Raw genomic sequence first — 21,858 nt, 5'->3', positions numbered from 1 at the left:
CATGTTATGAGCAACTGAGTGTAAATTCTCTAAAAATAAATGTGAGCATGAGAAGCAAAACAAGAGTATTGCCTGTGGAGTTTGGAAGCTGGAACTGAAGTAGGTACATTAGTGCATGAGAAAAGTTAAGACTGCCCCATCTCAAAGGTCTAGTGTCACAGGTCAACTCCCATTTGAAATCTGTGTGTGCACACAAGACTAAAGGCTTCCTTTTAGTACCCTGGACAAAGCATGTAGATAAAACTGATTTATGTCCAAAGAGAATATCTATAAAATACAATCTGATATTTTCATAGCAACTACTTTGATTTTTGTTTCAAGATTAATGCATGGTAAACAAAAGAACAATGCAGCAAGGTTAACAGGTTTTTTTTATTTTGTAAGATGTCACTAACAACACACATTAGTCATTCTAGCCTAGTAATCCCTGCAGTCTGAACACAGAGGAAGTCTATTAACCGCCTTTAAGATTTTATTAGATCAAAACCACCAATAAAGCTTTGATTTGTAATGTTTATGTAATAGAGCCTGGTAAACCCAACACACTGCTCTCACCTTGTCAGACTAATGTGTGCTTTAGTGACAACAACATTGCAAATCAGTAATACATCATATGCTGAGTGCCGATCTCAGCTCTGCCTTTCTTGAAAGTGCTAGTAGGAGTCACTGAGCCCACTATTTACAATTTAAAATCCTAATGTATTTACAATAGAAACCAATGTATTTAAAACCATTAAATATAGTGTTTAACTCTGCTATATTAGTTTACAGGAACACAGCTTACCTCTGGCATCAGTTTTTCCTGCTAATACTTCTGCCAGTTCCTTAAGAGTTAAAATTGCTATTCCTGAAAGGAAAAAAAAAAAGCTTAAAACAAACCCTCCAGGCCTTTTAGAGCCCTGGGAGTTACCAGCCTAGGGAGTCTTCATTAATAGAAAGTACTGTAGTGTTTACAGATCCTCCCAGCCTCCAGGCTGCTGTTAAAACCTAATGTAAATGTAAAACACTGAGAAGAGTCCATAAAATCCACCGAGCAGGTTTACTTAAGTCACTGCTATCGTTCAGTTTTTACTAATCCTTAGTCAAGAAGGAAACTGCCAGCTTGCCGTTTCTCTCTCAGTTACATTCCCTCCACCCACAAAGTGTTTTGTGCATCATGGTCCAGAAGAATTAGGTAGGCATGGTCTTCTCTTCTTTACTGAAAGGCTGCACCGAACCAGGCTTTACCCAAGACAGCCCAGACACCTGCATGCTTTTGCAGTGCTGATCTTCTGGCTTCTTCTAGGCAGAACAAAGTTAGAATCAGAAACCACTACATGGTGACAAAAAAGCATTTAGTTGTTTTTTGTTGGGGTGGGTTTTTTTTTTTTTAAACCACACTTGACAATCTTTATAGTCACCCCTGCATCGCAGACATGGATACTATTATTCATGCACACTATACAAGCTGTCTACTACATTTTGATTTACCAGGCTACCAATGTGCCATAAAGTGACTACACAGTACTAATGTCAGACATGCAAAGTGTGACAGAAGTAATCTCAATGTTGCGGTACACTTTTGCTACTCTACACCTAAAGCTAGAAGCTAGGTTGTTGGTTTTTTTTAAAATAATTTTTTATTGTATTCTGTTCATACCCATTCCCAAAACCCCATCATAACAAGCATTTGCTACTTTCCCTACCAAGATTATTGTAGTCAAACGTGGTCTCAACCCTATTTACACCTTAACAGAAGCTACATCAACAGTAAGAAGGCTAATTCCATTTTTGGACTTCAAGTTGGTCCCACTATAGTGTACACTATCAGTATAGTGGTGCTACTGTACAAGATCCAGGGTTTGATGATGGAAGCAGTTCTGCATCATAGTGCACAAGGCAGAGGGCACGCTCCCAAACCGAGAGGATTCCAGCATCCTAGAGTAAATAACTGTAACCCTAGCACTGATAAGTGCCAATATTGTAGCACTGCTAATTTCCTTTAAACTGATGGATGAATGAGAAGACCATTTAACAGTACAGAACAAAATGCTTTATCTATTAACTAACAAAACTTTATCTAACTATTAAGCTAGATGTAGAAGTGAGAATGAACAAGCAGAATGTAGGTTTGAAGTTGAGTGAGAAAGTAGAATAGTATCTTAGCAAGCTGCAGATGGCAACAGGCAAGGGGCTAAGGCATTCACTTGGCTAGATGCTAAAGCAGGGATGGGCAATCATTTTTGAAGGGGTCCACTTTTTGAAGTGTTTGTGGGCCGCCGTGGAAGGGGCAGGACCTTTAAATAGCACAAGTTGAAAGAGCTCATGCCTCCCCTGTGGCTCCCAGGCATCATGTTAGTTGGGGTGGGCGGTGGGAGCTGTGAGCCCTTTCAACTCCTGCTATTTAAGGGCTTGCAGCTCCCAGCCTTGCTGCTAGCATGTAGCCTGGGAGCTGGGAAGGGCTTGCGCCTTCCCTGCAGCTGTTGCCTGGCAGCCACAGGGAAGGTGCATGCCCTTTAAATAGAAGCAGTTGAAAGGGCTCGCATGTCTCAGCTCCTAGGCAATGCATTGGGGGTGAGACCAGGAACTGCCATGCAGGCCAGATAGAAGAGCTAGGCAGGCTGGATCCAGCCCTCCGACTGGCTCTTTTCCTAAAAGATCAGAGAGGAAATCAGGTTCCGGATTTCTATACAGCATATCTAGCCACCATCTTGCTGTGAGTTGCATAGTAGACTCTTTGGCTTTTAGCATGGAGAGGCCTGTGTGTACGCCCAATTTATCACTTTTAGACAATGCACTAGTTCTTCAGGATGTCCTCTTGAGGTCCCTTCCAGGTCTAATATTCTATGACTCAATAGTACTGTAAGAGTCCAAAACGCCTAGACTCCACAGATATCGGAACAGTAACATACTTATGTATCTGCATGGCACAGGGAGTGACAGCAGCATCCCTAGCGACCAGGAAAACACCATGGCTTATGCTCCATGCAATACAAAATATAAGCAACTCTGGCATTGACCAAATCGTTTGGGGAAGTTATTTTCAGTGTTATAGAAGGGTTCTGGGCTCTGCTGTTCAATTCACATTTCCTCAGGTGAACAGCAGCATCCAAGTAGTTTTAGTAAAGCATTTCCCTCCTCCCAGCAGAGTTCTAATTACATTGCTTGTAAGTTCTGACTCCTATGTTGTGAGGTAAGGAATCTTCTCAAATGAAGAAAGTGACTGTGTTTAAGCAAGTCACCAGGGCAAATGAAAGACACACAGTACTGAGCATATCCAACCTGGGACAGGCTACCAGACAGTAGCTAGTGTTGGTCATTAACAATCACTTCCATCACTTGACATCTCTTTAGAAATAAAACACAAACCTTTAACTGTGCTCCTTGGCAGCAAACAACTGTGTAGCCAAGATTATTTTGGAAGTGAGTTGCTGGGTACTCTGTCCTTGAGAGTCAAGACATTTACGTAGCTGCCCAACCTAGCTACGATTTAATAATGAATACAAGCTCTTTACAAAAGAAATAAAGATCATCCCTGGCTCTATAGTGCCCAAAACACGAGTGTTACTGTAGGATAAATAAGATGGACTTTGTCTACATACCTTCTGAGTCAACATCTTCTCTCTAGCTTCATCATGTATAGTTGGATTCCATGGAGAAAAGCTATAGGAGAAAACAGAAGTGTTATGAACTCGATTTTGCTTTACACTTTCCCTCCCCTACTTCAGAAAAAAGTTAAAGAAATGACAGTGGGACAATTTTACTCAGCTTTCTGTGAGCTGCAAAACATTTCGATTCTCCTTTGGGGATTAGATGTTGGTAGGAGGAAAAAAACATCTAATCCACAAAGTGACTAGTGAGAGTTCTAACTCCTGTAAATTTCAGTGTGTGTTAATATGCCACTCCAACAGTTCAAACTACACGGAAGTTCAGCTTGTAAAATAGCAGATTTGTTCCATGGGTGTCCTCAGAGAACAGATTCTTTTCTCAATTATTCACTAAGCAAGCCAAGGATTTAATGGATATTTATTAAGGAAATGTACATATCAGCTTGGCAATCTTTTAGTAAACATGTTGGTCCGGGGATATTGGAGACAAGGTGGATGAGGTAGTGTCTTCTGTTGGAGAGCAAAGAGCTCTTGCAAAGAGCTTTTCTCCAGGTCTAAAAAAAACATATGCCAAGTGTCAGATTGTTTAGCATAAATAGTTAATATACATTTCAAGGGACCATTCAAGATGAAATGGCCTGCCAACAACTCTACAGACATAAGTGAAAAGGGAAAAAAAGCTGGGAGGAAGGGTTAAGTGGGTTCTAGATTGTTGTAATAACCCATAAATCTACTGTGTCTACTCAGTCTGACTTTTAGTACCTAGCAATGTTATGAATGTAATATGCCAAGCTAGATGTTTTTCAGATGTTGGGCGGATTCTCTTTGAGAATGATAGAGGTCAGATAGTCAATGCTTTAGGAGACGCATTCTGTGGTGTTTGTTTTATTTTTTTGTGAGAATTCATTCGAGAGTGTAGTTATTGACTGGTTTCACCCACATGGTTAGTGGGGCATTTAGCACAGTGAATGAGGTTGCAAGAGGCATGTATAGGAGCAATGGATTTTGACAGGTGAATTGTGGGGAATGGGAGGCGGGAGAGGAGGAGGAGGAGGATCACCACAGCAGTGGGAAAGTGTCTACAAGTTTTGCATTTCTTCTTCTGGCAGGGTCTGATGACACGGAATTGGTATGTTCTGGTCTGTAGGGAACTTACTTCTGATGATGAGCTAGGAGAGGCTAGAAGTCGTTTGAAGACCAAAGAGTGGGGTGCAGGAAAGATCTTTCAGGATGTGGTTGCCATCACCAATGGATTGTAACTGAAGATACCCCCAGTGGGTTCCTGCCTGTTGTGGTGACAGACACCAGAAGTGTGCGGTCAGAAGCGGTTTCATTACTGTTTCAAAGTAGGGTATTTAGGTGGCCCATTCTGTGATTGTGTTTAGCCCTTCTTCCTCGGGGCTTTATCAATAATCAGGCACTCTACCATAGATTAACAGAATTCTTGGTGTGTTTGGGGTAGTTACTGGATAGGTGAAGACTAGTGTGGTGACAAGTAGGTTTCTTGTACAAAGTTGCCTTTGGGATTCCATTGTTGAAGATGATTATGGTGTCCAGGAAGTTGGTGTAAGAGTACCTGAGAGAATGTAAAGAGATGTGGTGGAATACTCTCAGAGAGTTTAAGTTGTCTGCCTATATGAAAATATCATTGATGAACTCAGGTATAGCCTTGATTATGGTGCATTTGTCCAGAAAGTCTTCAAGGTGGCCCATGAAGACGCTGACTTATTGGATAGTCATCTTCGTATCCATGGCTGTTCCCATGGATTGGACAAAGTGCTTGCTAATGAATGTAAAATTATGGGTGAGGATGAAGTGGATTAGTTGGGCTGGATATCCAAAGGTTATCCATTGTCTTGTAAAATACTCAAGATATGCAGAAATGAAATCATTGTGAGGGGTGCTGGTATACAGTGAGGGGACAACTGGGGTGGAAAGGGTGGTGGTCTGAGTGAAGTTGTTAATGTGGGAGTTTGTGGAGGAAATCAGTTGTGTCCTGGAGAAAAATGCCCCCACAAACTTTTCTCCTTTTATCTCCTATTACTGGAGAAGTATTTCAAGGGCCACTTCACCTTGAGTGGCCCCTTGAAATGCTTTAGTTACTCATGCTAAACAATCAAGCCTATCTTGTATTTAATGGTCACAAAGTGACTATTTTTCTCAGTCCTTAAGAAGAGCTCTGGTTAAGATTGAAAGAAACTGGAGCCTGCATTAATCATTATTAACCATCAACTACCCCAATTCAAATGTGTATGAAGGGATTTTTGTACAGGAGAAGAAAGAAACCGACAGGGTCATTAGACCAGAACCGAAAAACTGTACCGAGTGTGCTTGAATTCAGACAGTAGAACTTACAGAAGTACATTGCATAGCTACTTACCTAATTGCATAGGGATCTTCTATTTTAGGCTGATCAAATAAATGATTGCTGCATAGTTTGATACTGTCTATCACCTTACTTTTGAACAGTTGAATATCTTTTTCATATCTGTAAGAGAGACATTTCTTAAAACTTCACCATATGAAATTAGCAAGTTGTAAAGCAGTCTTGCTTTTTCAGTATGATGGAGAGGGTAGAGGAGGGGGGAGAAAATGGGGTATTTTAAGTTTGTTCAGCTAGCTGATACCATAAACTGGTGTTAAAAACTAACAGTAAATTTTGCTATTTAATTTAGACTCTGGCATAGGCATTTTGTCTGTAAGTAATTCAAAACACGTGATGAAAACAGAATATAAAGTTCTAAATACATAGTCAAAAAATGTATGACACCTACAGCACTGCAGCTTCTGGATTCAAAGGAATGGTTGTATCAATCTTGTAGAAGACTCTGCGAGCATACATTAGTACTTGCCAAATGTGGTTATGGTTTCGCCTAAGAAGAGAGTAGTTAATTAGCAAGGGGCATTGGTACAGCTCTTCTGTATTGGACACCAGTATATTAGTACTCACCTCCATTTTGCAAATGCTCTTTTCACATCTAACTCTCCTGAGACAGGATCTACTAGTGGGTGGAAGACTGGTAGATCAAACACTAAGCGCTGTGGTAAAGATAAGAGGTCAAAATTGCTTTAGTGAAATTACTCAAGCCCATGGTTTATTCGATATATGATAAACATTCACTTGAATGTATTTTTACAGTTTTAGGGCCCCGTTAATGGGTGCCCAAACTCTTAAGAGGACCTCCACTACTTTTGTTATAAACAACCTGTTACATTGCTTGAATTAAGAAGAAAATCATATGTACAAAGTAAAATTGACATTATTTTGTCTGGCCAGTTCTCTGTTTCCTCTTTAAAGTTAGTTAGTTCTTTACTATTTGTGTATCTATAAGAAAGCAGTTTTTAATAGAAAAATGATTTTAAACCCCCAAACTAGCAGGGGGATCTTGGAACAGGTGCAGAATTTACCATTTTTAATTTTTTTTTTTAAACTGATTCCCCACCGATATGGTCCCTTTAAAAACAATATTTAAGCTTCCTTCAGGAGTTTGTGGATATAAAGTTCTGCCAATAGCAAACAAATTTAAAACACCTGGTTTAAGCACATCCTCCTTATGCTCTAGAAGCAGTAATATTGACAGAGGTGGTCAATTTCATAAGTAAGAATATTTTGCTGCCAATCCTAAAAAAGTTTTAGCATAGGAAGGAACAAGGCACAGGATACTGTGGCACAGGATACAAAGGCACAGGATACTGTGTCATTTTATACAACAAAAGGAAACATGAAGTTATGAGATAAAATATTTTCTTGACTTAAGCTGGGTGAGGGTGGAAATGGAGTTGTCATCATCTACTTTAAGCAGTCAAACTCCTTTAAGGGAGACTACGATTCAGGAGTCTCATAATTACAATTACCACAACGAGGTCCTAAAACTCTAATAGAACTGGAAGAGCCTGAAAGGCAACCTCACCCACTATGCAGGCACTGAGGATTTGCCACTGAGTAGCAAGATGATCCTCCACCAACAGTAGGTAGGGTGTACAAGACAGTCAGAAGTGTGTTCCTAATCTTCACCGGCCAGTGACCAAAGCCAATTCCAGGAGCTGAACAAATGCCATTCCCTAACTCCATAAAAGAAAATGAAATTCTCACAATTATTGTTAGATTACACCAGCACTTACTGGGCAGTCGCCATCCGGGTAATTATCAGGGATGTAGACTGTAAATTTGAACACACCATCCTGGTAGAGGCCATGTCTTATGAATATTACTCCAAACCACACTGCAAGAGAAGAGTTTTATGAGTTGGGTAAAAATGACTTGAATATCATCATATTTAAAAATGACTCCTGAACTTACTTAATGCTGATCTGTAAGATGGCTGCACGTAGACTCCTGGAAGCTTCTGCTTTACAACCAAAGTGCTGTAATAATAATCAGTCATTTAGTACAAAGATCTGTATAAGAACTGCATTAGCATATGCACTTTCCAGAAGACTTCTCAGTACACAGGTAAGGCTACTGCTGTGTTGCCAATATGTCAACAAGGAACTCCGGTCCCGAAAGTGGATGTGTGTATGAGTAAGAGACTAAAGAACACCTTCCCACCATTTAAAGAGATACTGGCAAGAAATTCTTACTCTTCTTCTTGCAAACTTACTGGAAATGAAAGAGGAGGGAAAATATTAATGAATTTAACAAGTCAGTACTGCATCAAATCATTTTTACTCTCTTCCTGTACAGTAGTGATAGAAATGTAGCCGTGTTAGTCCTGTTTTTTGTTTCAGCTACACCAGACTATGTAGCACTTAAAAGACTAACAAGATGGTTTATTAGGTGATGAGCTTTCCTGGGCCAGACCCACTTCCTCAGATCAAATAGTCGAAGAAAATTGGCACAACCATATATACCAAAGGATACAATTAAGGAACATGTATGAAAAGGACAAATCAAATTTCAGAACAGAAGGGGGATGAGCGGTGAGGGGTAAATGTCTGTGAGCTAATGATACTAGAGGTGATAATTTGGGAAGCTATCTTTGTAATGGGTATGCATTCATGCTTAAATTCGACACTTTACACCTAGGTCTAAACAAAGACATTAATTATCTTACCCATTACAAAGAGTTCCCCAATTATCACCTCTAATATCATTAGCTCACAGACAATTTACCCCTCACCCTTCTTCGGTTCTGAAATTTCATTTGTCCTTTTCATACATGTTCCTTTTTTTGATTGTATCCTTTGGTATATATGGTTGTGCCAATTTTCTTCCACTATTTGATCTGAGGAAGTGGGTCTGGCCCATGAAAGCTCATCATCACCTAATAAACCATCTTGTTAGTCTTTGAAGTGCTACATAGTCCTGTTTTTTGTTCCTGTACAGTGGTTCTCTCACTTGCATGGGATTTACACAGCAATGAATGAGACAGGTTTCAAAAAGACAAGAAAATGCATTAGTAAAAGCAACATCTGACAAAGGGATTTGGGGAAGGGGTAGTGAATTAAAAAAAACAAACCACAAAAAAAACAAAAACAAAAAAAGACACACCCTCAGAACCATGGATACTTAATATTAACCATAGCTTTAACTGTAAAGTTAAACAATATTTTCAGCCATAATAATGATAACTACTAAATCAAGGGGAAAGGTTGCATGGCAAAAGAATAGGGCAAGTGAAGATGCCAAGGAGGGTAGGCAAGTATAAGAAAATATTTTAGACAAGCAAGGCCTTAGAGTACTAGGAGCTGGTAACAGTTGAATCACCAAACCCAAAGCAAGAAAAAAAAATTCAACATATGACCTGAGCTTCAATAGCTGTTTGTCCTCTCTCCCACTCACTTGAAATTGGCCACAACAGTTTGAGCTGAGCCCTCCATTTCTTGTCATGGACATCACTAACGTCATGATTTTAAGCCCTTCGTGTCAAATGGATTACAACTGATTTTTCTCCTGGTCTTTCTTTGTATTGTTTTTACCCTTTAGTAGACCCCATTATATAATGGAAATAGCATTGCAATGCTGAGAGTGAATAAGAGCACAATACAACACGTTTGCTGTTCCCAGAGAGGGGAACCAAAAAGTTGGTATGTTTCCAACATTGTGTTGGACATACTAAATAGAATTTTACAGAATCATTCACTGAAATGGAATGCTTAACACAATATTTAGCAACAGTAATTTGTGAATAAGCTTCTCTAATTAGCTGGCATACACACAAGTCTGTTTTAAGCTGAACCACAGCAGGCCAGCAATGAACTACAGGTTAAACCTCTCTCATCCAGAACCCTCTTATCCAAAAAGATCCGTCGTCCAGAATGATTTTAGTTAGCCAGATGTCCACTTTTCACGGGTGAGGCCAAGTGTCCCACAGTCCCACCAGTTCTCTACGTCTACACTGCATTCCTCTTTCAAGAGAGGAATGCAAATGCAGAGGAACTAAATTACAAAGGAAGCACGGATCTGAATTTCCAGTGCTTCATTTGCATAATTGCATCCGGGCGTTATTTCGAAATACCCTATTTCAAAAAAAGAAACGCTCTCTAGATGCAGTTATTTCGAAAGAAAACCCTTCTTTCGAAGTTACCCTTACTCCTTATAAAATGAGGTTTAAGGGTAATTTCAAAAGAAGGGTTTTCTTTCAAAATAACTGCATCTAGACAGCGTTTCTTTTTTCGAAATAGGGTATTTCAAAATAACGCCCAGATGCAGTTATGCAAATGAAGCATGGGAAATTCAAAGCCGCACTTCATTTGCAATTTCATTCTTCTGCATTAGCATTCCTCTCTCGAAAGAGGAATGCTGTATAGACATACCCTCAGTGTTCTGTGCTGTTAAGCTCTAATTTACCCCTAAATGTCTTCTAAAAGCACAGTAAGCAGTGGAAGTAGTGATAATGCTGCTAGAAAATACTGACCTCCCGTAGTCTGCAAAACTCTCTCGTTCGGAACCGGTCTGGTCCCGAGGGTGCCGGATGAGAGAGGTTCAACCTGTAATGAACAACTGTCTATGGCTGTACCAGCATCAAAGTTAGATGACACAATCTGTTACAGTACCTCATTTAAAAAGAACATTTGTTGTATCCAGTGCCTTTTGCTTAGACTTAGATTTCCATAATGCCATCAACAATTGCTTAGAAACAGGAGACCATTATTCTCCGCTGCTCTTCACGACATTGGCATCTTAAGTTGATTAACATGTCAAACTCAAACATGAAAAAAAAATGTAAACTTTCTAAATATAAACTAAAATATTTTTGAAGAGTTCTCTTCAGTTCAGACTTTTACGTGGGAAGAGCATATTTCAAAGTTTACACTTGCACCAGGGCTCAAGGAAACTGCATTCACAAATCAGCTGCATAGCTTCTCAGCACAGTCACTATACAAGTTACGTAACTAAGAAAAATTTTCTACACAAAATGTGCTTTTTATGCATTCTTGCTCCGACTTATCCTTGAAATACTGGTTGAAAGCACTTCCTGCTGGCCCATGGAACAATCACTAGTTACATTTCACTGGCTCCACCCCTTATAAATTTCATGGCAAAATTCATTAGAAGATGGCTAAATACTATTTTTCTAATATTGAATTTCCACGTAAGCAGTCACAAGACTGAGGAAAATTCAACAGCATGAGAAAGTCTGGAAATCCTTGATTAGGATGACCATAATTTGCCAAAGGAAAAATGAGACATATGGGTATAGACTGAGGGCCCCTCTCCATACAGGGCTGGCCCCAGGTACTTGTCCGAGACTACCAATCCCCCCCACGGGGCTGGCCCAAGTCACAGACTAGAGTTGTGAGCACTGAACTGGTTAACCAAAAAGCTTACTGGTCAAGGTTAACTGGTGAGGGCTGGAGCAGCTACCCACTATCATGGGCAGGGGGTTGCTCCAGCCTGACCAGTGCAGTCCCTGCCTGGGGAGGAGAGGGAGATGAGGGAGCTGTTCCAGCCAGGCTGGAGAAAACCTCCCCGCTCACCAGCCTCCAATCGGTTAACCCGTTAAATACTATGTTTAACCGGTTACTCAATTAAATGGGATTTTACACCCCTACCACAGACCTGAGCCTCATTACCCACTGCTTCAGTCTCCCCCATTGCCACTAGTTCCTCCCACGTTCCTCTGCACCCCACCTTTTTGACAAAAGTGGGCATTTGTCCTGTTTTGTTCTTTGAAAAAGGGACTGTCAGTCAAAACAGTAGATATGGTTATCCTAGTCTTAGTAAGTCACCACATTAACCAATGGTGAGATTAGGAAGATAACATGATAACTTCCTGCTGGACATTCACTGGCTTTTAGTTAACTATACTTTTTTTAAAATACATACTTCCCTTCCTAAAAGCAATGGAATTAATTAATCTTATGAGGATAGGTATATTTGGATTTTAAGTTTACTATGTACAAGAGGCCCATTCAAAGTTATAGCCAAAAAACAAGCTCTATGATAAACTATGGTAATTTCACCAGATTTAGTGTTTAAATGACAATTCTGGATATGGTTTTACAAGTTCCATACTAATATTAAATCTACTCTTGCCAACCGTGTTTAAGTTTTAAGTACAAAGCCACTGAGCTAAAAAGGCAAAACATTTTAAAACTAAAAGCAACATACAATTCTGCAAGGAGAGAGTATTCCAAGTAGAAAGGCCCATAAGAGGCATGTGTTCCATTTGTAGACTGGGATGAAGGGGCAGGAGAAGCAGGTTTGGTCATCGGCACAGCATTTTTTGGAATAGAAGGCAGCTGTTTCTTTATAGAGGCACGTGGAGGACTGATTTTCAACTCTCCAGGCAGAGTCTTTTCTTCAATTTCAGGTCTCTGTTAAATAAATTTACATATACTAAATACTTATATAAGATATTAGCATTTCAAGTTTATTTTTTTATAAAAATACTTAATAGTTTAGGCTGCAAGGTAAAACTTCTATTCAATCATATACCAACAAAGCTTAATTAGGGTTGAAAGATTTCACTTTGTTATTATATAGTCATAGACTCCTAACAAGTTGCTACTTTACAGTGTTTCTTTATTATGGGCGCAAGTTCAAATCTGAGATGCTGTTTTAGTTATTAGGAGGTGGTAAAGTTGTAGATTATGCCTAAAGCATTTTACTAGAAACTGATAGGTAATGTAACATCAGCTTCCAAATCAGTCTATTTCTAACACTTATATACTGAGATTAGCCACCAATTCCACTAACCACTCTCTCTGCAATTTAAAACTATGATTCCAATAAATGATTAGTATCATAAAGAAGAGGTAAGAATATGGAGAACATTATTTGGCAGTGAGCTCAAGCATTTCTATGCCAAATGTTTGTGCTGAGGCAGGCATAACACAATTGGGTATATTATACAGGCCTATCCTTACTGTCTTTAACCATCACATTAGATCAGTGGTCCCCAACCTGTGGTGGTGGCCGGGCGCCAGGGGGCGTGGCCATTCGCCCACCAGGCGCCAAGGGGCGGGGACGGGGCCCCCCCATAGCCGCGCGCCCCGGGCCGGCACCCCCCCCCTCCTCCAAGCGGCTGGGGCCGGCGCCCCCCCGCCCCAAGGGCCAGGCCAGCCCCGAGCACGTGGCGGGCGCACACAAATGCCCTCGCGGGCGCCATGGCGCCCACGGGCACCGTGTTGGGGACCACGGCATTAGATGGTCTGGGCTACCTACAGCCATCCATGCAGAAGACATTCACAGAATGTCTATGTGGTCGGTTTAAGTACTTTTCTCTGTTAACTAGCTAACGACTATCATGCTTTCTATTACCAAGAACATAATCACTACCACTGCACTTAAGTAGTCAAAAGGCCTGAAAAAGTGTTCATTTTACATATGGGAGAATGTAATTATGGTTCAGCAGGTAGGCCAAGACATGAACTTCTGGGTTATAGCTTAGAATTTAGACTGCATGTTTAGGATAACAGGTTTTATATGGAAAGTTACCATGCGACTGTCTGGTGGCATCCATAAAACGTCTGAGAACAGATCTTACAACATTCACATCAAGATTACCCCCACTATAACTTGCACTATAGCAGAGAATGCTGATAAAAGACTGAACAGGCCTTAAGACTGCACTTTTAATTGTGTTTTCTCCTGCTAAATAAGAACAACATATTGGACAGACTGTTCCATGTACTCCTGAGGGAATTCTGCACCACTGAGCATGTACAGAATTCATGTCCCCTCCATATCTCTTCACTTCTCTGCAGAAAACTGACTTCTGCCAGGAAAGCTTCAAGAGAGGTTATGCGCCCCTCCCCCGTACCACAGGTGCATCATTTTGGGAACCTTGATGAGTCTGCAGAAAGGCAAATTACCATGGGGAAAAAAGGCTGGGAATGCCCCAGCAAGTGGCTTCTACTCCGATATAAAGTCCTGATCATCAGTTAACCAGTTAAATATTAGATTAGCCTTAGTGGGATCCAGTACTGGCAGCAGGAGGCTCCTGGCCATAGGGCAGGGACTGCTGCCGCCAACGGCAGGAGGCTCCTGGCCCTGCTGGAGCAGTCGTCCACCTGCAGCAGGCCGAAAGCAGGGGGATGCTCCTTGGCACCAGTTAACATGTAAGAATCACCCAGTAAGGACGATGTTAACCAGTTACCCATTCACATCCTTAGCTTCTACCCTATGTCAGGCTCAGCCACTAGTCCCAGCTGGGCTGGGGAGGACAGGACTTTCTCTTCCCCTCCAAAGAATAGCGAGGGCCAGGTCCGACCCATCCCTAGACACCTCCCCGGCTGCACAATCACCCTGCTTCCTGCCACCATGGCTCCTCAGCTGCAGGAGGGCAGATAGGTCATTATACAGGGAGGTGCTCTCTGGTCCCATGCACCTGGACCTTCCCTCCCCCCCCCCCCCATCCAGACCTCCAACAAGGCCCTCTCCCCCAGAATCTGAACTGCACTTACCCACACACGTTGCCATCCAGTCTCTGTCTTCATTTGCCCTGCATCGGGACCCCACACCAAGCCAACCACACTCAGCTTGCTCCACAGAGAATTGTCTCACTACACACGTGGACAATTCCACCTTCCCCATACATAGACTAAGCTCCTCCATACTTGGATTCTGCCAAACTGAGCTTACCTGCCCCACACCAGGATGGGAGCAAGGAGAGGTTTCAAAGCTGGACGTGCTAAGCACACCAAGGTAATAAGCAAGAAGGTGAGATAGGACTCAAGAGTATTTCTGAGGCTGACACAGCCCTTGTGCTATATCAAGATCAGGTGCAGTCTCACCGTTGAATCGTGGGGGAGAGAGGGTAGCAGGTGGGGAGTAGGGTTCATTGCAAGGTAATCTCCCATCTCTGTGCAGCCACTTCCCTATGCTCTATACTGCTACGCTTGAGGGGTGCCATGTATTTATTGACAAATAAAATATGTAACATTTTAAAATATTGTTGCACAATTTCTTTTTTGGGGGGCACAGAATTCTCTCAGGAGCATTTGTAAATTGTTAATACCTGTGTGGGTACTTTGATTAAAAAGATTGCTTCAGACTAGGACTGAGCATCTTTTTAGTTTATTCTCCATTTGAACTACATATGGCTAATCTGTCTACCTTGCTAGAAATCAATACAGAAGTGTCCTCATACCTGATGGGAAGGAAGCTTCCACACCTCAGTAAACAATCAAACATAAGCCTGTTCGTTTATAAGCTGACCCCCACAAATGTAGAGAAAAAATGGTAAAAAGTCACTATCTGTTTATAAGTTGACTAGAGTACAGCAGTCTGATACTGGCCTGTATCTGATACTGGCCTGTTTATAAGGTATCAGACTGCTGTACTCTAGAGTCAACTTATAAACAGATCAGTGACTTTTTACCATTTTCTTCTAGAAGTGTGGGGGAGGTCAGGTCCCAGACCACTGCGACTCTGGTTTTTTAAATGTACTAAGAGCCATGAGGCTCTTACTACATTTAAAAGGCAGAGCGCAGCAGGGGACCTGGCATGAGCCGGGCCACAATAGTCCTGGCTTCTGATGGGTCCCAGATGCCGCAGCTCTGCCTGGTGGCTCTTACTACATTTAAAAAGCAGAGTTGCAGCATCTGGGACCCTGCGCAACCAGGGACTGCTTTGCCCCAGCTCATGTCGGGTCCCCTGCTGCTGCTGCCCTGCCTTTTTAGAACCCAATCATAAGCCGATCCTGGCTATTCACAGCAGGATTTTTTTGAAAAATAAATCAGATTATGAACAAGCATCTACAGTACTTGTAACCAGATTTTATGTAAATCTGAACAGTTTCACTAATTTTAAGAGGGCACATTACAATTTTCAAGATACCAGACAGAATCCTAAGTATTCAACCCAACAGCAACCTTTCAGTATTTTTATTCATGATTCCCCCCCCCCCCACAGACACACACAGAGCTGCAAATAAAGTAGATCTACTACAAATGGTAGCTTCATTTAAAAGACCAGAGAATTCTTCTTCTATGCTACACATTTAAATATCCCCACCCAAGTGCCCAACTTTAAGGTATTAAATCAACTAGGTCCCAACCAAATGCTAGAAAGGCAGTCAAGGTTAGTATTTTCATTTGCAACAACGATCATCGCAACCTACAACCTACAAGGCAATCCATAGTTTTGTTATATTCCAGCACCAGTCTGAGGGGAGGAAGGAGTTGAGAGACACACACACAGAGAGACTCATGTTGAAGAGCACACCCTGCTCTCCACAAGAGTTGCTGACAGAACACAGGTTTTAAAAAATCTTTCAGAAGCCTGAGATTTGTGTTCATCATTTAGGTCAAACAGACATGGAAGTCCCTAGTATGCAGCTTATGTTCAACAAACATCTAGTTGAAGCTGGGCTGAAAATTTGGCCCAGAATATCACAGCTACAAAAACCTTAAATCTGGATAAAACTGTCAACATGATTCAAGTTACTAATATCCCCCTCTTGAGGTAGTCATGATTTCAGTTTTCCGTGAACAGATTAGCTTATACTTAAAAGGCAGACGCTGCAGCATAATACTGCAAGTTGGAGGATTCAGTTTTACAAATTCTAGTAATCAGAGCTACCTTCCATTTACCTCATGGATGTCTAGGTGAGAGTCAAGAATCCCACAGCACGTAGGTAACACTATCTTGTCAAGATTTCTTTTTCAAGATGGAGTGTGAGATTTCATTATAAGTCACTAGATAGTTACAAGCTTTATATTTTAATAAATTTAAATTTCTTTTGGGATACTATACAGTACTTCTTCATAAGAAAGGAACAATTAATAATCCATATACTGGTTATTAAAATATCCACCTTGCGTGAGGAACTTGTAGACATGCTCCAGAAAGGGTTCATAACGTGTATCCCAAGTAAAGAGCTGCAAATGTTTTCTTCAGACCCCTTCCAGCACTTAGATGTCACTTTTTATCCTAAACACATATAGAATGAGAAGTTAGAGGTTAGTTGGAATATAAATAAAATATTCCAACACATTAGCCTATTAGTAGGACAATATTACACATTCATTCTGAACTTCAGAAACAAAAGTTTTCATGATAGTAATTATCAACTTCAACTAGATCAAAAGCTCTCCACGGTATTTCAAAACATTTGTAAAAAAAAAAAATCAACAGAAATGGTATTTGAACATCCATTCTCTTTGCATTCCTGTCTGCACTTCTCTCTCTGGAAGGATGCCATTGAACAGGTCTGCAACTTCTCAATGGGGAATAAAGAAGTAAGCCTACAAACAGTGAAGTCCAACTATGGATGGCATTCTAATAGCCTATTTTGTAGTTTGAGCAATTTTTTTTCATCTTTGGATTTGATCAGCTGACTCTGCAAGACAGCATGCCTTTTAAGAGTATTAACTTGAAAATTCTTTAACATTCCCAATGAAGGAACTGAACTTGATGACTTTTCATCATGTGTCATTTTATTTTCATCTGCACTGAAATGCATCCAAGAATAGGAAAAAGTCAGAGTGCAGTCTCTGTAGCTTTTTTTTAAAATTATTTTTCGTTACAAAAGCATGAGATGGACTTAGTATGGTCATCTATCCTAATAGAAAGTAGGGATGTTAGACAATTTATTTTAGTAATTGTGTAGCTACAACAACTTTAAGGGTTATATGGTTACTAAAATGTTCCTCCCGGGGACAGGGCTGGCAGCCAATATACTCCTGGCCCCACTTCCAGAGAACCCGCTGTCAACCTATGCTGCTGCCTCTCCATTAGCACCAGCTACATGGAGCTGCCTTGATCCCCACATGCTACTGCCACTGTATCAAAGGCAGCAGTGCAGGGTGGCAGGTGGAGCTGGTCTGCGGCTCCCTGTGCAGACTGGCTCCCACCTGTCACCCTGGGAGGAGAGCATGCGGGGAGCAAGATGGCTACTCATTGCTGGTGCTCACAGGGCCAGGAGGGGAGAACCAGCTTTAAAGGGTTCTTAAAAGCCAGCTCCCGCACGAGCACTGGCTCCCATCATACCCCGCTCCCACTGCCTCTGTGGGAGGCAGGTAGCTTCACAGGAGCCAATATATTCAGGAAGCCAGCTTAAAAGACAGCTTCCCACACGTACCAGCTCCCGCTGGTCCCCTCCCCTTATGCCCCGCGCTGCTGCTTCCCTATCAGTATAAAAGATATTGCCTCACCAAACTTTTCTCTCTTCTATCTCGGGACCAACACTAATGCAACTACACTACATATAAATATTGTAATTACTATAACTAGCAATGGGGAGGGGGTGCAACAGAAGAAATTGGGGAGAGAAATTCAGAAGCAGCACTGTCTCCCACCTGTCTCCCACTCTGCTGCTCTGTGGGAGGCAGCAGTAAGGGGACAGGTGGTTCCGCAGGACAGGCATGTGCAGGGAGCGGACTTAAAAGCTGGCTCCCACATCCCTCCCCTTGCTGCCTCTGATACAAAGGCAGCAAGGGATATGGTGTGGTGTGTGTGGTTGTTTGGATTAACTGATAAACCCAGGCTTGTCGCATAACCGTTTAAATGACTAGACACTAACATCCCTAATATTGTAGAAAGTACTTTAGTAGAGTTGGGACTCTCACCGAGACACCTACCATTTAGGTCCCTGCCTCTACTACTCGCCTGCCCCTGCTCCCTTTCAACATTATTTTATCTCCTTGAGATTTTAGCCACTGCGCACATCTGAAGCAGCTCCTCTTTGGTACAGCTCATTTATCTACCTCTTACCAACTCTGAATTTCTCTCCACAATTTCTTCTGTTCTCTTTGTCCCCAATTGCTAGTTGTAGTAACTAAAATATTTGTGCAGTGCAGTTGCAACACCGTTGGTCCCAGGTTATGATACATAAAAGTTTGGGGAGGCAATATCTTTTATTGGATCAACTTCTGTTGGTGAGATACACAAGCTCTGGGTAGCTCGAAAGCTTGTCTCTCTCACCAACAGACTAGTCCAATAAAAGATATTACCTCACCCACTGGGTGTCGGTAAAGCATTTTGGAACAATTTGTTTATATAAACTCCATATGAAGCTGTAGGGTAATGAGCCATGAGTCAATTTGCCATTTAGGCTTGGTACATTTCTTGTATAGCTCTTATAATAATCACCAAGGGCTAGTTTCAGTCAAGACGAATAGTCTATTTTTATTACATAGTTTGAGTCCATTCAGCCAGTCAGAAAAGCTCGGAAAGAATGCTCCTTTAAGCTTAAAGCAGCACTTACAAATATATAAAATTTCAGAAAAAAATTCTGCAAAAAAATTTGTCTGCTTTTTAAATAGAAGAAATTGGTGAAATTCAACTAGATACAAATATTAGCAGTTTTAGCTCAATATGACTTCATCCATAGTATAGATTTCACTAATTTAACTAGTTAACCAATTCAATTAGTACATGAACCGTGCTCAGACAAATACTCAGAGTGTGAGCCCCTCTCAAACTGCATCCCCTAATTTTCAAGCCATCCACCCGAGCCAGAGTACGACTTTGCAATCACATCCTTGTGAGCAGGTTTTCCTGCACGACCTCTCCAGCCAACAGATCTCAAAGATACACTAGGAGTCAAAGCGCAAGGAGTAAGCATCAGCCCCGTTTTCTCTGCCCTCGCCCTCAGACACACGCTTCCGAGCCCCATCAATACGGGGGGTCTCTAGCCCCATCGCCAGAGGGCAGGAGTGACCCCAAGAAACGCGAAACGAACGGGGCTGTGGAGACCTCTCCGGCCAGCGACCCCCGCCTGCAAACCCGGCTCCCGCGAGGCAGTTTGCTGGTCACCCCTTTCCCGGGATCAGCCCCCGGCCGGCCAGGCGCGGGGCAGGCAGCAGGGGCGGCTCTAGCTCCGACAACGAGCGCGCGGGAGCTCGGTGGGAAACGCTGGATCGCCAAGTGACCCGGCCCCGCCAGCGACGCCCTCGCAGCCTCCCCCCCCCCCCCCACCGCACCTGAGGGGAGCAGGCCAGACCCGCCGCCGCGCCCCACTGGGGGGGGGGGGGGGCAGGAGTGAGGCAATCGCCGGCGGGAAGGATCGAGCCAGCACGTTACAACCGCTCCCCCCCCCCCCCGCCCTGCGCAGAACACCCACAACCCTCCCCCTTGCAGGCTGCCCGCGAAGCAGGGGCCAGGTGTTCCCGCAAAGCGTTCGCCTTCCCGCGCGGACTGTCTCCGCCCGGCCACCGTTGCTACCTGCAAGAGGGAACCCGCGTTCTCGCTTTCCCAGGGGAGCCTGACGGGGCCGCCGCGCTCGCCAGCCCCGAGACCCCGCTCACCCGCACTAGCTCCCCGGACACGTCCCTGCAAGTGCGGCCGATTTCTTGCTGGCCGCCGCCCGTCACAGCCCCGTTCAGAGCCCGCCCCCCCCGCTGCAATATCCGGCCGGCCTCTGACACGCACTAGCGGCCGAGTCAGCCAATCACAAGCCGAGCTTGCAGGTCTGTGTTGTGACTGCGGCTCGGTGGCCGCCCCGCCAGCCAATCAAAATCTTGCTGCGCCTATGACGCAGTAACGCCGGCCGCACCTGTTACCAAGGTGCGCTGCCTCTCCATGAGAACGATGACGATTGGTTAGAGGACTGGGGAGCGGCTTTCATGGGGATATGGACGACTAGGAATTGACATTGTTGCGCTTATGAGTGACAGCGATTGGCCGATAAAGGTGTCACCTTCAAGGGGGCGGGGCAAATCGATAGATGCATTTCGATTGGCTGATAGGCCCGATATCCGGGGAGAGGTATGACAACGATTGGCTAGCAGAACCGTCGCTTGCTGAGGGGCGGGACTAGTGAGGCCTCGCATGCCTGTGACTGGCGGAAACCTAGCAACAGCCAAGCCCTGGACAGAGGCGCTAAGAATGTTCCACCTGCCCCACCCTTGGCAAGCAGCCTGGTCCAGCGCCGCCCCGTGGCCTAGGCTGGGAGGTTTTAGCTTCCAGTCACCCAGAGCCGCCTCACCCACAGGCAGAATGTGCCGCCGCCACTGGGTCTTAGTGTCCCCCCAGCTCCACTGCCCTGCTCTGCGGCTCGGGTCCGGGCCCCTTAACAGTGACACAAGGGCCCGCCCTGTTGGCAGCACTGAACCTGTGAAAGAGCCATTCGAGGGGTGGTGAATTGAATGGGCATTTGTCAGCCCCGGGTAGAGACTGTCGGTTTCTGGATGGCTCAGTGCATTCCACTTCCTAAGCACATAAAACCAAACAAAGGGCACTGAAGAACAATTAGTGCCTTCTCCAACAGCGTCCTGTAGCATGGACACTCTAAGGCTGTGTCCAGACTCAGGGTTTTTTTCCGAAAAAGTAGCCTTTTTCCGAAAAAACTTCACCTGCGTCTAGACTGCAGCCACGTTCTTTCGAAATTAAATCGAAAGAACGCGGCTTTTCTTTCGACGTTGGTAAACCTCATTTCACGAGGAAGAACGCCTTTTTTCAAAAGTGCTCTTTCGAAAAAAGGCGTTCTTGAATGCCAACAGGGGTTTTTCAAAAGAGAGCATCCAGACTGCCTTTCGAAAAAGCGGCTTGCTTTTTCGAAAGTTCCGCTTGCAGTCTAGACGCTCTTTTTCAAAAGAGGCTTTTTCAAAAGTATCTTTCGAAAAAGCCTCTTTCGAAAGGGGCTTGCAGTCTAGACATAGCCTAAGGGGGTGTCTACTCTGCACGCTAACTTCGAAATAAGCTGCTCCGGACTTTATTTTCCAGAATTGCTTATTTCAAAATAGCGCGTCTCAACACAAAATGAGCATCAAAATGGTGCTTAGCTATTTCGAAATAGAGCGTCCACACTGATTAGATGCAAACTCACATATAAGGCCACCAGGAACCAGTTCAGGCAGGGCATCAGGTCAGCAGTTACTTTCTGGAGCTGCTGCCTGAGGCTATCTGAGACACAAGCTTAAAGGGACCCCCTCTTCCCCC

The 21,858-nt window shown here is 43.3% G+C and overlaps 1 protein-coding gene across 6 annotated transcripts; it reads right to left on the bottom strand.

Moving 5' to 3' along the window:
- Nucleotides 1–353: 353 nt before the first annotated feature.
- Nucleotides 354–20,496, bottom strand: AKTIP (AKT interacting protein). Of its 6 annotated transcripts, none has more exons than XM_006121122.5 (10): nucleotides 20,474–20,496; nucleotides 16,793–16,908; nucleotides 12,142–12,347; nucleotides 7,888–7,952; nucleotides 7,710–7,810; nucleotides 6,538–6,626; nucleotides 6,362–6,460; nucleotides 5,968–6,075; nucleotides 3,582–3,642; nucleotides 354–1,281 (listed from the first exon to the last, which is right to left on the bottom strand). In XM_006121122.5, the coding sequence occupies exons 2-10, from the start codon at nucleotides 16,832–16,834 to the stop codon at nucleotides 1,171–1,173; spliced, it is 882 nt and encodes a 293-aa protein (XP_006121184.1). In that variant the 5' UTR covers nucleotides 16,835–16,908; nucleotides 20,474–20,496; the 3' UTR covers nucleotides 354–1,170. The 6 variants fall into 6 exon arrangements, 5 of the variants coding, with proteins under 5 accessions (XP_006121184.1, XP_075796389.1, XP_075796393.1 ...); XM_075940274.2 differs by lacking the exon at nucleotides 20,474–20,496 and adding an exon at nucleotides 20,226–20,375; XM_075940278.2 differs by lacking the exon at nucleotides 20,474–20,496 and adding an exon at nucleotides 20,226–20,375 and having other exon boundaries at nucleotides 354–1,278.
- Between the last annotated feature and the right edge of the window lie 1,362 nt (nucleotides 20,497–21,858).

Source organism: Pelodiscus sinensis, chromosome 12, assembly GCF_052426305.1.
Source record: "Pelodiscus sinensis isolate ZL-2025 chromosome 12, ASM5242630v1, whole genome shotgun sequence".
NCBI lineage: Eukaryota > Metazoa > Chordata > Testudines > Trionychidae > Pelodiscus > Pelodiscus sinensis.
The sequence above is the reverse complement of the archived record's forward strand: the minus strand, read 5'-3'. Positions and strand labels throughout refer to the sequence as shown.

What these genes read in the sequence shown, in the direction of transcription:
- AKTIP (XM_006121122.5), bottom strand. Translation starts at nt 16,834, where the DNA reads ATGAACCCTTTCTGGAGCATGTCTACAAGTTCCTCACGCAAG. An exon ending in ATCTTACAGATCAGCATTAA is followed by an intron (nt 7,811 to 7,887) that starts GTAAGTTCAGGA and finishes CTTCTCTTGCAG; the next exon opens with TGTGGTTTGGAGTAATATTC. An exon ending in AGAAGATGTTGACTCAGAAG is followed by an intron (nt 1,282 to 3,581) that starts GTATGTAGACAA and finishes TGTTCTGCCTAG; the next exon opens with AAGAAGCCAGAAGATCAGCA.